Raw genomic sequence first — 16,947 nt, forward strand, 5'->3', positions numbered from 1 at the left:
ACCTCGTCATGCTATTGTTGTACTCTGTTCCTTTATCCTTCTATGATCATTTTCTTTAGCATGTTCCATTTTCTTTTTTCTTTCTTTCTTTCTTTTATTTTTTTGCTTCCTTCTTTTATCTTTCATTTCATTTGTTTTCTGTACTTCACATCTCGTCTTGTTTGATTTATTTTCTTTCCTTTTGAATTATTCAGTTTCTTTCCTATTCTCCTCTATTCTTGTACTACTTATTTCCTTTTTCTTACATTTCCACAATAATTTCCTAAGTATATTCCAAGTTTTTTTTTCTTTTCTTTGTAATCATATATTTTCAATACTTCACCTCGTCATGCCTACTGTTTAAACTAGTCTTCATTTCCCTAGCCTTATAAATTCGTTAAAGATTTCTACGCATATATCAGTACATTTTCATTTCAAATAGATATTAATTGTTGAACTATTAACAGTAATAACACATCAAACTCCGCACACGCACACTCCAACATCTCTTAATCAGGTTCACATAACGGTGGCATTTATTTATTTATATATGATCTTATAATAGTTAAGTTTTCTGTATGATTTAGGTTATCGTACGAATGATAGGCTAAACAAGAATCTCTCTCTCTCTCTCTCTCTCTCTCTCTCTCTCTCTCTGATAAACCTATTATTTTTTTTTTATCTAAATCTTGAAGCGTGCTGGTCATGCAGAAAATATTTACAATAACAGGATAATATAGACGTGTGTGATTTTCAACTTAGCCTTCAATCAGTTTTAAATGAGTTTGTAAAAATATGCACAGGTTTAAAAGTTGAAAATTACCTTCGTGGCATTTTTTCATCCGAGATCACGTTCCTAATTCTGGTATTTATTGCATTTTAGTACTCTGATTATTGTTGTGGTGATATTCCGTGTCAGTGTTGTTTTCCCTGTATACTTCCTAGAACTGAACTGTGATGTAATTAGCGCATAGTAAAGTAGCAATTGCTTTATTTGTCTTGGTGTTGTGGTCACCCTTATAGGACTGTTGTTAATCCCTTCAGTACCATGACGCGTTTCCATATTCATTCTGCTTACTATTTGGTGATTTTATACAGCTTCAGAAACTCATGTGGGGGATTTAAATAGTGAAGACTTTGCTCATTAATCTTTTGCCCTCCATAGAGCTTTCTTAATGTCAACAGAATGGTCTAATCGTACACAAATCTCAAGGTAAAAATGTGTCCCAGTATTGAAGGGGTTACTATTTGCTATATATGCAATACAAGGACCCTATCTCAAAATTCGATCTCTCATTTCAATTTCTTTCCAATGGGCTCTACAAGACTGTGGTTCCTAAACTGGGGATCGGAAAGAATGTATAAGGAAAAAAAATGTAAAGGAAAAGAAATAATTTTACTGAGAAATAAAGTATCAGGAAAGAAAAGTCACAGTACTAATTTAATTTAGGAAAAAAAAATGTAACAGTGGCCTTTCTTGAAGATACATTTTTGTCCTACAATCTCCTGAACTAGCCTATATGGTGTTCTCTTAGTTTTTAACACAAATATATAACACTTTCCTTTCCCCAACGATTGATGCGTGTATATGAAGTTATACCTTTCTACAGTTTGTATCTCAGCACTATTTAGGATATGAAGTCCATCGTCTGCATAAAAACATGTTAACAAATACTACAGGTGGACACGAAACATTTGGAGAAGTGTCGTTTCATTATAAAGTCCTAAACTCTGAATTTTTTTAGGCAGATAACTCCATAAATTGTGTATTCATGATTGATAGTGATAGTTGATAAATAGTTTGCATTACTGATAAGGAAAAAATCTTGAGACCCCACGTACGCAATAACTGTGAACGCCCTTTGCCCTTTGGAAGATAATCGTGATGAGAGAGCAATGCGTTTTAAAATATCGGGTCTTATTTCATTCACTCTTTTATAGTTGTCAGCTCTACTTGTTATTTATTGCCAAATGTACAAAGTTGTCTTAAATAAAACTCATGTTGAAATCGATTTTGTCTGCAACCTGAATGTAACTATACTCGTCACTCGCGGATCATTTGCCAGAGAGTAGTGTAGATAACTGGCAAATCTTGGTTATGGTAGTTAATGCGATAATCATCCAATTAGAAATATGAACACATGAATAAATGACCATAACAAATAAAAAAAAAATTAATTAACAAGGTATATGAAAATAATATTAAAAAAAGTTATTCAGAGGAAAGAGATCGAGAGAAAACTACATATACATAAAATAGGAATATACGACATAGGACAAGAGAGAGAGAGAGAGAGAGAGAGAGAGAGAGAGAGAGAGAACAAAAGAGCAATCATAAAACAAAAGAGAACCTGAAAACCATTACAGAATCACTATTACTATTAATGTGCGAGAACGTCAGTCAGTCAGTCACGTGCGAGCCCCCGAGAAGGAAGGAGCACCAATCTGCCACTCCAGTCAACCAATCTGTCACTCCAGCACCAACCAGTCACTACATTAAACGAGCGGAATAATGACCCAACCCACGGAGGACTATAAGGACATCATGCAGCGAGAGGTGGACGAGGAGGTGAGTCGCCATTAGAATTATTACATCATTTGATATTTATTATTTGATTTTTTTATGGTTGTTGTGGGATTTGATTATATATTTGTGACGATGTGGTGTTTGAAATGGCTGCTCCTGTTACTACTGTTGTTGTTGTTACTGCTGCTATTATTATTACTGGTAGTAGGTAGTAGTGCTGTTACTATTACTACTGCTGCTGCTGTCATCACTACTACGACTACTACTACTACTACTACTACTACTACTACTACTACTACTACCACCACCACCATTACTACCACTGCTTGTACCACCATCATCACAACTACTACTAGTATTTATGCTACTGCTACTACTACTACTACTACTACTACTACTACTACTACTACTACGACTACGACTACCACCACCACCACCACCATCATCATCACTACTACTAGTAGCTACTACTGCTATTACTATCACCACTACTTTTACCACCATCACCACTACTATTAGTACTACCGCCATCACTACTACTACTACTGATACCGACCGCTGCTACTGCTTCTATCATTACTACTACTATCAATACTGCTACCATATCATCACTACTACTACTACTACTACTACTACTACTACTACTACTACTACTACCACTCTACCACCACTCTACCACCACTACTACCACCACCACCACCACCACCACCACTACCACTACCACCACCACCACACTACTACCACCACCTCTCCACCACTACCACCACTACTACTACTCTTCCACTACCACCACTACTACCACTACCACTACTACTACCACTACTACTACTACCACTACTACTACTACTACTACTACTACTACTACTACTACTACTACTACTACCACCACCACCACCACCACCATAACCATTACTACTACTGCTATTACCACCATCATCATCACCACTACTACTACTACTTCTACTTCTACTACTACTACTACTACTACTACTACAACTACTACCACTACTACTACTACTACATACTACCACCACCACCACCACCACCACTGAGGAGTCATGGCCAGTCATCCTTACTTGTGTTCACCTTTGCAGGTCACTCTGATCAATGAGTTCCTGGCAGACATTGACAACCGCCGCCGGCACATGTGTCACTTTGTGTCCGGCCTTCAGGTGGCGGTCACCAGCATTCTGTTCGCTGCCCGCACACTGGAAGGTGAGGCTGGACCACTTCATTAACTTCACTATGCACACTTCTCACTTCTCATTCACCCAGATCTAACATATTTTTAGTATAATGGCATTTAGTATAGTTTTGAAACATTATACTCACAGTCGAATGCATTATCGGGTATCTATCTTGATTCTTGGTGCTGATTTCAATTGATATGTTTTGGTGAGATCACTGAGATGTGTAGCTTATCAGTAATGTTGATCACAAATACATGAAATACGCTGTTGTTCTTTCTATTAAGTCATTTTGCTTGTGATTGATTGACAGAATATTTTGTCTAATCAATCTGTTGAATCTTATTTAAATTTTCTGAACAAATACTCATTAGCATTAATGTTACTGATCATTGAATATTAGATACAAGCTGCAACTGTTCTTTTGTTAATTATTTTTTTATTTGTTTTGATAAATGATAAATTGATCAAATTGGTGTATTATGCTTTGTTTTCAATGATGCCCCAAATACATTGTGTAGTGTTGTGCATTGGTGTGAGTGATGTTGTTACAGTACTATTGTTTCTTTCAGAGAGGCACTCAAAAGTAGGCAAGGAGACCATCCAGGAGGAGGAAGGCACCACCACACAGCCTTGTCCCCAGTAAGGCACCCTCTTCTACCTTGACCTTCACCTGGCTATTGAAGGCTGTCTGTTCATTACCTTTGTAGCCAGCACAATTTGATCATATTGTACATGTTGCTGAGACTTTATTGCCATTGTTTAACTGTATTGTGACTTGTATACAAAACAATCTGATGAGTTTCCAATATTTTAGGGAGGTGGAAGAATCAACAAAGGAAGAGGAACAAATGGAAATGGAAGTCAGTTTGGTAAGTATCAGTTCCTGAGGATCTTGTCCCGCATATGGAGCAGGACATTGAGGAAAGCACCATCGAAACTTCTTGAAATAAAACAACAAACTAAAGATGATATGCCATGCCTTTCTTATTTCTTACTAAAATTCTTTGGTGTTTCCATCTTCTGACTTGACCTCTTTTAAGGGGGAGGTTACAAGACATTTGTCCCATACCTTTTAGCTAACTCTATTAATCTTTTAGAGAACTGGCAATCAAGCGAGCCCCTTTTTTTTTATTATTTTGCTCTTGACCAGCTTCCCCTCTCCTATAAAAAAGAAAAGTCCTCACCCTGCTGTGTCCTTATCTATGACACAAAGACATGGAAAATTGTTGATACAAGGTTTAGTCTCAAAGACAGTGAGATTAGTTTGGAGATTGAAGGCAAGATGCAGAGGAGTCCGAGCCATCCCTGACATTACTCTCCTTTTTAGAACAGTGATATGCTTCCTTTCAGACTGAAGGTGAGGAGGCATCAGAGAGCAACCTGTCCAATGAATTGATAAAGTCCCTCAACAGCACACTAGGAGACCTTGAACAAGCTGAGAAGAAGCTTATTGAAATGAACAGTCAGAACCACACAGCCACAGACAGTCAGTCATCAGAATCTTGTTACCTGGACTTCATGTATGAGTTCCTGTAAGTATGATCACTTCTCTGTAACTGCCTTTCAATCACTACTACATTCATGTAACACTGGACAACACTTTTTCCTCCGTTAATCAGCATTCCTGTTCACTTTATAAGCAGCCTCACATCATATTGCAGCATAAAATCTAATCCACATGGTCCTTGTCTTCTTTCAGAGCTGATTTCCGACTAAAACTGCAACAATCTTGTGAAGAGTTCATCAGTTTGGAGTCCCAAGCACTAGCCTTGCTTGAAGAGAGAAAAGCCTTGCAAGACTTAAGCTTACAAATCAGCAACAGTCCCAGGAAAACAGTGAAGCCCAAACACGACTCCTTGGCCACAGTTCCTTCAGACATGGAGCAAGCAGACAAGAAGGCAGAGAGTGAAGATGGTACAGTTTCTGAGATGAAATTCACTCTCCCAAAAGATATGCATCAGGAAAGTATTCCCTTAGATACAGTAGCTGTACGGAAAGACAGTTCTTTCTTTGAAACAAATACAACAGTTCCACAGAAAGACCAAGACAAGGACACTGCTCCCGTATGCACTAATGGAACTTTAAGAAATAATACCATGGACAACACTTCAGACACACTTAAAAACACTGAGCAGACTATTGATTCAGGTGTTCCTTCCCATGAAACACCACCAAAAGCTACCCCTGCATCTACAACACAAGACAGCCCATGTGATAGGAAGAAAACTCCAGAACAAGTTGCCACAGATGAAGAGTATGACGGTCCATCTCCTATAGGGATGAGAAGAATGTTTGGCTCTTTTTCTGCTGAGCCCAAAATTCCCCTCCCATGTCCTTCTCCAACCATATCTGTAGTAAATTCACCTGCATTTTCCCCATCACCTACTTCAGTTCATATTGCAAATTCACTCACAATGAAGCTAAATAATGAAGTCAGCCCCCAAGATACAATAACTGCACAAAGAAGCAATGACTCAGGTGACAGCTCCCCTTCTGAAACAAGACCAACCATTCCACAAAAACAGGAAGGCAAAGTCATGGTTCTGAAATTTGCTTTAGAGAGCGATGACATTGAAAACAACACTCCTCCAGACACAGACACAAACACTGCACAAACTAGTGACATAAACACCCCTAATGAAACACCATCAAGAGATACCTGCTCACCTCCATCATGTGATAAGAAAGAAGTTTCTGAACACACTGAAGAAACTGATGAGTATGATGGTCCATCTCCTATAGGGATGCGAAGGATGTTTGGCTCATTTTCTCAAGAACCCAAAATTCCTTTACCACCATCCTCTCCAATCTTATCAGTCGAAAATTCATTTGCATTCTCCCTTGCACTGAAGTCAGATCTGGAACTCAGCCCCTCAGAGACAACAGATGCACAAAAAACGTGTGACAGTTCTCCCTCAGAAACAAGACTAACTATTCCAGAGGAGGATGACGACCAGGGCACAGTTCTCACACACCTAAATGCAGCTCCAGAGAAAGACAACATCAAGGGTGACATTCTTCTAAACACACAAAAAGACATCAAGCAACCTAATGATAAAGATGTATGTAATTTAACAACACCTCCAAAAGATCTCCATTCATCTACAACAATGGAAAGGAGCCCAAGTGATAAGAAAGCAGTCCCAGAACACTCTGAAGTTGCCCCTGAAGAGGAGTATGATGGTCCATCTCCTATAGGGATGAGAAGAATGTTTGGCTCTTTTTCTCAGGAGCCCAAGATTTCCTTACCACCATCTTCCCCAGTCTTGTCAGTTGAAAATTCACCTTCATTCTCTCCAATTTCACTCTCACTTGACCTTGAACTCAGCCCATCAGAGATAATAGGTGTGCAGAAAGGAAGTGACAGCTCTCCCTCAGAAATACGACTAACCATTGTAGACAAAGATAAGGACAAGGCCACTCTTTCCACACACACCAGTGCAACTCTAAAGAAGGATAACATCAAGAGTGACATTCCTCCAAACACACAAAAAAACATGAAGCAAAGTACAGAAGGGGCCTGTGTGGTAAGAAAGAACATCCTGAACAAATAGTGGATGAGAAATGTGAGGAAATATCACCAAGGATGTTTGGTTCAAATTATCAAGATTCCAAGACTTCCTTTCTACCACCCTCTCCACACAGAAGAAGCGAAAATTCACCTATAATGCCACAGTTGAACCTTGACGTCAGCCCTGTTAGTGTTGAGAGTGAATCATAAGCCCACCTGTGTACCTCATGTCTTGGTGATTCACTCTCTGCATTCATAATCTCTGAAGTTGATGAGATTTACAATATTTTAAAAGCTTTTGCTATTTGTTTTAAGGATAGAAATCTATTTACAGATATGACATCTATTTCTTCTGGTTTACTGTCATTATCTAAGTTTACTATTACTTTTATTATGTATAAGTAGATGCGTTCATTATCTTTATCTACATGTAATGCATTCCATTAATGTGTTACATGTAAATAAAGACACATGAAGCCTGGATGAAATAATATCAATATAGGAGTACTGTTCATGTCAAATAACATTCATTCAATAATGTGGATCTAATATTATATAGAGTCAACATACGATATCTTAATCTCAAAGGAATTTATTTATTTAAAAAATTCAGACAATGAGCAGATGCACAATGGACATTCCTTGCGTGTTTAGAAACATTTCGTTAATTGCAAAAACCCATTAGAAATATTCCCTGTAGGAAAGTTGTGCATACTATATTTACTAAACCTTATAGTAGTATATACTATGTCTTTTCATATATATATATTTATATATATATTTACTATTATATACGGTATATACATTCACGAGACCTTACCATACATAGGAAATACAGAAATGGTTGAAAAGATGATTCGTACAAGTGCACCATAAAATACAAAATGTCACAATACAGACTTCACTTTCCTTTTCCTTACTACTAATGTCAAACACAAAGTAAAGACTTGTTTGAGTACAATAAAACAAGAGAGTCGCTGATACCTGATCTACGCAGACAGGAACCTAAAGCTTTGGCTGGACTTTGAATTATTTGTATTTTACAGCACATGACATCATTACAGCTCCCACAGGCACTACTGCAAAAACTGTGGAGTGTGTGTGTGTGTGTGTGTGTGTGTGTGTGTGTGTGTGTGTGTGTGTGTGTGTGTGTGTGTGTGTGTGTGTGTGTGTGTGTAGTTGATGTATGTGGGACTAAAATGAGATCTTAAATGCAATATACATAGATAGATACACTTGTGACTAGATATAACATAAAAGTAAGATAAGAAAGTCAGCATGCAAGCTACTAAGTTAATTATACTCTAATCAAAACTAGAAGTAGAAAGGGTATTGAAAGCTCTTCCATTATTGCAAGCCCCTTTCCAAACAAGAATACGTACTAGTTAATTTTCTAAGACTTATACTTTAACTTCACAAATATGGTAAGAAAATCAATTAGTTATGACTCTTCCTTGGTCTCGATGTGTCTCCGTATAAGTGCGTCTGGCCACTACGGTACTAGTGTTACTCTCAAGATGTCTGGTATATATACAGGCCAAAATATCTTAAAATTTTGTTAGTGGCATCTGTAGCCATAGTGTGCTTCAAGTATATCAGGTGTTTCATATACTTTGGAATTCTGATATGTTATACACTAGAAATATCATAATGAGTCCAAAATGCACACTTTTACTGCTTAAGTTAATCCTTTACCATTCACTTACTGCTAAAATTGATCTCTTTACCACTCAAGTAAATGCAAAGTGATATTCAGCTTAAAATATCACTATTTGTTGTCCCATGCACTGCCTCAGTCCTGCTGCACTACTCATTACATCTTACTATCTACACTAGAAGGTACTAAAGTGGGATATAGAAAAATACTCTCCAAAGTAAGTCCTACATGGAAAGTTGTAGTATTCACTCTCAGACACACCCATGAAAAACTGCAGGCTATTCCAATCAGAAATATCATTTACACATGCATAGTTATCATCCACAAGTGAAATGCTGCCAAGTGAATCCCTACAATACGGCACCAACTTTTACTTCATTCACTCAATTCTCTCCTACAAACAAAGACTGAAAAACACCTCCACATACACATCCTTATAATAAATCTGAATCCATTCTGCAGAGAAAATTCTCAGCCGACATTTGGAAAACCAAGCTAATGACAATGATTAAAGCTGCAAACACTAGAGTATTGAGGGGTGGCACCAAATCCCTTACTGAACCCGCCCCACACTGGAGCCTTCAGCGGAACATCACCCCAAGCAGGCAGACATACAGGCACACACAAACTCTGCTTGTATACAGACTGAGTCCTTGTTTAAAATCACTCTACTGTCATTTGTGTGATTTGTTGTGCAAACTGTTACCCAAACCTGAGCCACTGGTTCTGAACTTCAGACTGACGGACTTTGTTCATAGTGATATCATGTGTACTGATATTTAAACAAGGACTACTCTGTGCTGAACAGGACATCCTTAACAAATGGCATTATTTTCTCTGTCTTCTGTTATATTCTTGGACTATATGAACTGGTTACCTCATGAATTCATGCTGATGCTTTAAAAATGTGTTTCAGAGTGATGTTATACTGTACACTGCCACTTGCTGAGAATCACAACAGAATAACACAGATAATGCCAATGAGGAGTCTGTAGAGCATCACAGCCAGTAAACAAGAGGTACTCCCTTTAGTGACCTACTAAATATACAGGAATGCAATGGTCATAATGAAATAAAAGTAATATTTCGAGTATTACACCTTATATCTACATTTTGGGGGAGACTATTCACCTTAAACATACCTATATATGTATGTATGGCAAGAGAGCTGGCAGGCACACCATTAATATAGAAAAAAAAGAAAAAAAAAACTACTGCAGCCATATTTACAAGCAGGTTACTTTAAAACACTTTCCAGAAAGCTTCAGTACATGTTAAGTATTGTATAGTTTGACGAACCCGACTAGAGGAGGATCACACAGCTGAATGGTTCACTGAGTTGGGTGTTGAGAATAAAGAGCCCAAGTAAGACACAGATGTATATGCTTTGACTTCATTACTCGTGGCATCAATCCCTTGCTATGGTGGAAACAAAAACTCATGTGCCCCTTCTTAGCACTGATGATGCTGAATGATGAGTAAAAAATACCGTGTTACGTTTGATGAATATTTCAAGGTGAATCTATCTAAAAGGAACTCCTGTACATCAAACCACACTACACTTGCTGCAAGGGAGTCAGGCCACCAGTGAAGAGTACAACAGGCCGCATAATTGTAGTCTCACCAGTACAACCCTAATTTCACTCATCAATACCTGTACTAAAGACTAGAAGAAGAGAGGAGTTTTTTTGCATTGCAGGGAAATTTTTTACTGCCTTTCCAAACATGATAAGCAAGAACCTCAACTTTCACCAGGCTCAGTGAGGGTCTAGTCCTTCCAACCTTTCCCAAAGTGAGTTAATTAAGTATTGGATGAATCCTTTCACTCACAAGGATATCAATTCATCTCACTGATTACATATTTGATCTGCCATGCCATACACAGACACATGTGCTCAGTTATCTTAAGTTAGGTTGCTTTGATGTTTATTTAAAATCACTGAATTTATCTAACTTTTGTCCCCATGAGCCCATTATTTGAAGGAATTTTTGTATTTTTTGTTACGATCACATGCCTAGCAGAGCCATATTTCAATACAGGCACTTATAATAAACCTTACAAAAGTGTTCAGTGCATATTTCATACCATCATTAACCTTGTACTCATAATGATAAAGACCCAAAACTGATGAATAAGGTCAAATTTCTATATTTCATGACAAATCATAATAACATCACTTGTGGCAACAGTGGTCTTTACCACAGCAACGATGGTCCTGGTTCCTGCCAGCAACAAGGGACATAGGCTGCACTGGACCTCAGCCTGCCACACTCCCATCCATCAACTCCCACATTATAATTAAAGAAAGACTGCATGACTATGGCGCAACACTTCCTATCACTAGTCGATGGCTTGCCTTCAGTGCATCTTAAGAATATGGAAGGCGATCAACAAAACAACAACAATGGATTCCACATGTCAATACTCTATTCATTGCACTTCAATTTTTCATGTTCAAAACTTATTGTTGAACTAAGAAAGAGCACTGTGGGCATTCATTGTTTTAAAATTGATTAGCCAGCAAAGGCTAGACAGCAAATAAAAAGATGAAGTTAAAGCACAACTATGTAGTTTACATAAAAAAAAAAAAATTTCAGAGAATACTTCACTTCATGATAAGAAACTTTAGTATTTTCCTAATACTTCACCCAACAGCCAATGTATGTCTCCACTACCTTGTCTCACCGAGTGATTCCCTCAGGGAAGTGGCTACCAAGGAAATCACTTATTGTTCCTTCACTCTTTCACTGAAAGGTTAAAGCCTCTTCCCCTTCCAATTATTATCCATTCTATTAACTTCAGTGGTGGTTTCCCTATCATAGTTTCCTCTTTAGTACTACTCATGTACACACTCTTCACAATGTCCGTGTTACTTTTTACATGTACAAAGAGTGCAAACCACCTCAATGAGCAACTCTGTATCCAGTGCATCTCTCTGCAATCTATTCTCTTCACCATATGACACCCATCCATTTCAACCATCAAGTGAAATAAATACTGTAAGGTGAACTTTGAATATCTCAAATGATAACCCATGACCTCTTATAAAATTCATTGAGCAATAATTATAAAACCATATCACGTTCTTATTTCTTAAATAACACTGAAATTTTCTTTGCCAGTATGATCAACATCTGGCATTAACTTTTCTTCCTATCAATACAGTATACAAAATAAATAACTTATATGATAAAATTGATACACATGTTCACGTAGTAATTATTGTAAGTATTAAGTTACTTATTTACACAATTACATTCTTACAATTTATACACCTGTCATTTTCAAAAGTGACACATGGTGAATAGTCCATATTCATAGGTTGGTCATATTCTCTATGCCAAATTGACACAAAAATTTAAGGTGATGAAAAGACAGACATGTGAAGGAGTTTAGAGGCCGACATCCATGTAGAAAAACACTGCCAACCATTCAGTTATGTACGACTGACCTTCAACTGAGAGCCAGTGCTACCAACCTTTTGTAGATATGAAGCATCACTACCAACTTGCTCAGCCTCAGTGTCTGACAATCTTTCTGTACAAATAAGCATCACTTCCAAACTTTTGGCAGACACAAAGCATCACTACCAACCTTTACGCCACATTGAAAGTCTTAGTTCAGCTTGATGCCCTCCAGCCAGGACGAGAGATCAGCAGTGCCCTCCACGTCCAGCACTACTTCCGGCGGGGTGTCCGGCACACACAGCACCTGGGCAGCCTCCCGCCCGGATAGGTACGCTCCATGCACAGTGGAATAGAAGCTGGGGTGGCAGTGTTCACCAGCAAACAGGACTGCTGGCTGTAGGACCACACCAATAACAGCAAATATCAAAACTGGAGTATTTAAACACTGTTCTAACCATACAAAAATGTATCTATTTTAAAAACATCACTAACATATATACTACATAGGTTATAGACCATGTAACAAGGGTCTACATTTTCACTTTCAGACTTCTTGACTTTCATGCTTTCTATATGGATTATTATTTCCACAAGTATGTATAATCATCCTCATTCAGGTCATCATAAGAGTTGAACATGACAGTGGGTTAGTATTACCTTACTACAGGTGGGCTGCATGTACAGGGGATGAGAGATGTTGGTTATGTCCACCTGTGAGGCCCCAATACCAATGGCAGTGTAAGAGCCTCGGGTGAAGGGCTGTGACCACCAGGTGGTGCTGCAGGGAACACAAGTAATACCATCATAGTTACAAGTTCAACACCTAAACAGAAAAACTTCAAGGATGTAGTTGACAGATATATAGACTACCAAATCACGTACAACAAAAGATTAAAAATTTCCTCCCAATGACTTCTCTCCTTCATGTAACCTCTTCCTTGCAATAAGACACTGTCTATAAAAATCTTATTTTGTAAAATGATGGGAAAACACATGTAGACAGCTATAACAGCAGACATCCACAAGATACAAGTGATGAAATACAACATGACAATCATCTATAATAAAGAAAATAAAAATTGGAACTAAGGTCCACATGAACAGGGATGACAGAGGCACAATACAAACTGGACAACTAGTGCAATGGAATAGTTTGCATTGACTCACTTGATGCAACGTTTTGGTTTTGGTATGAAGGGATCGTTGAGGAACATGCGGAGGATCTCGGTGCATTTTTCAGAGACTGCATCGAAAGGTAGCGTTTCCATGTACTTGGCCTCTTCCCCAGAGATCCAGGCCAGCAGCAGCGTCTCCGACACCTTGCTGAAGGAGTAGATCTTCTTGAACCACCGCTCACTCACGGGTTCCTTAGGGTCTACTGGGTCCCACAGACACAGCACCTCAGACAGGCCAGGGTTCAAGAACGGTCGCTCATACTCCAGGTAAATCTTGTTCACCACACCAAAGCACAACCGGTCAATGGAGTCCATCTTGTAGTCAGGCAGTGGTGGGTCAAACATGGTCCTGCCAGTCTCCTTCAGCACCCCGAGGGGCACCGTGCAGATCACATGGTCGGCCAGGAACTTTTTGCCATTCTTGCATATCACCTCCACTTTGGGACGCATCTTCCTGGAGGGAGAAGTGGAGAGAGAGGTGGTGCCATTCCGGCAGTCTGGCAAATGGTTATCTGTCGTGGCTGGAAGCTTGGCAGCCAGGTCCTCTCCAAGGCCTGAGTCTGTGGTGCTGCAGCTCTCCAGACCAGCCCTCCACCTGATGCAGCTTACAGCATGGCCCTTAAGCAACTGTGAATCTGGGATATTCTTTGTGAGGGGTCCCAGGATGCTGCTGTAGCCCCCTGGCAGTACTATATTGCCACCTGGCAGCTCTGTGTAGCTACCAATTTCCATCAAATCAATTTCATCCATGGTGTTACAGCCACTGATGCAAGTCTCACGGTTAAGGAGGTAGTTGAAGATAAGGTTCCTGATGTGTCGCTCTGGCTCTGGGAACTGCTCCAGGTAGATGGAGATCTCCAGCCGCAGGTGTGCACCAACACTTTCCACGCCATCAGGAGGCAGGTACTTGCACAGAAAGTACTCCTCACAGCGTCGGAAGAACCAGAAATAAGCATCATAGATCTCCTGCGGAAGATTACCAGCATCAATACCCATGCCTTCCTGTGCTAGCAATTAATGAATCACCCAAAGAACTTGCCTCAAAATGACAATATTGCTCACCATACCTCCCCTAACTACCCCCACTCCTCTGTGTTCCTACCTGTAGGATATGGAAGGGAACCCGCCTGCCATCCGGAAGTGTGCCCACTACGCTGTGAGGTTTGTTCTCTTGGATGATGTCAACAAGGCCATTGGCCGAGGCCAGCTCATAGATTGGGTTACCAAGAATCCCATGGATCCAGTTGGCACCAAGCTCCATTCTTCGACCATCTGTCAAAGCACAATTTGTCTTGACCAAAGCCAGGTATCAACAGATTTGACTTGAATGGGATCTTGGTCAAAACTTTAAAAAAAAAAAAAAAAAAAAAAACTGCCTTACTGCTCAAACTAAAAGTAAGCCAAAACATTTTAATACCTGAATTAAAAATGGCCCTTTCTAGAAACCTTAGGTAAAATCTAGATTACAGTGATCTTCAGTAATCTTTTGAAAATGAAATAATCATAGCTTCCATTATTTCAATAGTGAAAAGTAAAAACAAATAGTGATGTCTATACTTCCTAAGAATTGGGTATCCAGCCCCTGCCACAGTATGACACTAACAATTCCAATAACACCGGCTGGAAACACTTGACCCCAACTCATGAAGCAATACCACAAGATGCAACGACACTAACCTAGTCTTACATGGGAGGAATTAGTGACAGGAACACATTGCCAGAGAGCCACACATACACACATACATACACACACACACACACACACACACACACACAGGAAAACACAGCACGCAGCAAACACTCACCAATGTTTATGGCGATAATTCTCCCACCGACTCTGTTCCTGCCCTCCAGCATAACGAAGTCTGTGATGTTGTTCTTGAGGAGGTGGTTGGCGGCAGACAGGCCCGCCACGCCCGCCCCCACGATGACAATCTTGCAAGTGCGAGAGGGCTCGGCATTTTTGGTATTATTGAGGGGGTCAGTTTCCCCTGCGTCGTCTGCCGCCACCGAGGACATGTTTACATCGAGGCGCTGGTGCCACGTCTGCCTCTCCCTGCCACCCACCCTGCCGCTCCCTACACTGTTGCCGCCTCTACTTCATTACTTATTATTATGTACTTATTATCATGCACCTGGCTCTCCTTCTAGTTAGTCAGACATCCACCCAGGGACTGAATTCTTAAGTATCTGCTAAAAAGTCAAATGGCCTTGCTTTGAAGCCAACGATATGTGGATGAAGGAAAGTTTACCGATTTTTTGTTTACTAAAATTTTTGCTCGTGACTCATCCAGTGATATTTCCGTATTGTCTTTTTTCTTGAAGCCGGAAGGAGGAAGGCAAACGTCACTAAAGTACTTAGATTCATATTTTCTTTTCCTTAGCAATTACTTCATTAATATAATTTATTACACACACACACACACACACACACACACACACACACGGTTCCCAGGCAACTTGTCACAAATGAATCACCATGACATTTACTTTTATCTTTGATTGATAAAAGCCAAGGGATTTGACCTTCGTGTTTACGTTCATGCATATCACACGAATACACGCTGCACTGTCATACATGTAAACCACAAAGTGTGTGTGTGTGTGTGTGTGTGTGTTACAGGATTCAAACAAGGCTCATAATGTCATACCTATACGAATATTTATCCAACGTTTCTTGGTAGGTATAACGCAGTCCTCATTCAACCTATTCCAAATATCACGGTTCTAGGTGAAAAATTTTACTTCTTGATGTCCCTTAAACATCTTTGAGTGTCCTATCGTCCATTTACTTCTATCTTCTTTCAGCAACACCAGGTCTAGTCTGTCTATCTTCTCAATGCGGCTAAACTATTTTGTACTTATCATTATTAGATTTGTTCTCTTCTATCATGATGCAAAGTTGGCAATCCCACATCTTTCAGTCTTTCATCATATTCATATGCGGTCACCTCACCATTGCTGCGTATTCCAAAGGTGTGTGTGTGTGTGTGTGTGTGTGTGTGACGGTGGTGAAAGGGTTTCTGAGAGGAATTAAAGCATAGTTATATACATAAAAGAAAGTCAAAGTTAAAAAGGCAAGGAAAATCGTTCACTTTACGTGCTTTTCGTGACGTTTATTAATTTAAAATTATATGTTGAGCAGCACTTTTCTGCTGTGAGAAAACCCAATAACGCTCACTGAAATCACTGTAGAGTGAGTACATGTAACGACTGGTTAGACTGTGCATGAATAACTATAGCACATTCTTGTAGGTGAAAAAAAAAAAGAAAGAAGGAAATTCATACATCATTCATTTACTGAGCTGCGAACATTAGACTGACCTTGCCGCCCAACACAGCGACCTTGGCGTGTGTTCACTATAACTTACCCAATGAACATTCCCAGACTTGACACACACCAATACTGGAACTAAAATTTGCATGGTACACCTCGCACAACGCCTGCACCAGAACTCACCAAAGCCAGACATAACCCTTAACCTATTCATCCACTTTCA

The 16,947-nt window shown here is 39.4% G+C and overlaps 2 protein-coding genes across 2 annotated transcripts; one reads left to right on the forward strand and one right to left on the reverse strand.

Annotated features, from left to right (window-relative positions):
• Positions 1-2,308: 2,308 nt before the first annotated feature.
• LOC123510523 lies at positions 2,309-16,452 on the forward strand. The gene is made up of 7 exons (XM_045265759.1): positions 2,309-2,548; positions 3,601-3,721; positions 4,266-4,335; positions 4,511-4,565; positions 5,047-5,228; positions 5,396-8,382; positions 16,424-16,452. The coding sequence occupies exons 1-6, from the start codon at positions 2,492-2,494 to the stop codon at positions 7,248-7,250; spliced, it is 2,340 nt and encodes a 779-aa protein (XP_045121694.1). The 5' UTR covers positions 2,309-2,491; the 3' UTR covers positions 7,251-8,382; positions 16,424-16,452.
• Positions 7,782-15,510, reverse strand: LOC123510524 (spermine oxidase-like). The gene is made up of 5 exons (XM_045265760.1): positions 15,253-15,510; positions 14,550-14,719; positions 13,440-14,413; positions 12,930-13,050; positions 7,782-12,666 (listed from the first exon to the last, which is right to left on the reverse strand). The coding sequence occupies exons 1-5, from the start codon at positions 15,464-15,466 to the stop codon at positions 12,481-12,483; spliced, it is 1,665 nt and encodes a 554-aa protein (XP_045121695.1). The 5' UTR covers positions 15,467-15,510; the 3' UTR covers positions 7,782-12,480.
• Positions 16,453-16,947: the final 495 nt, after the last annotated feature.

The sequence above is a fragment of the Portunus trituberculatus genome, chromosome 29, assembly GCF_017591435.1.
Source record: "Portunus trituberculatus isolate SZX2019 chromosome 29, ASM1759143v1, whole genome shotgun sequence".
Lineage (NCBI taxonomy): Eukaryota > Metazoa > Arthropoda > Malacostraca > Decapoda > Portunidae > Portunus > Portunus trituberculatus.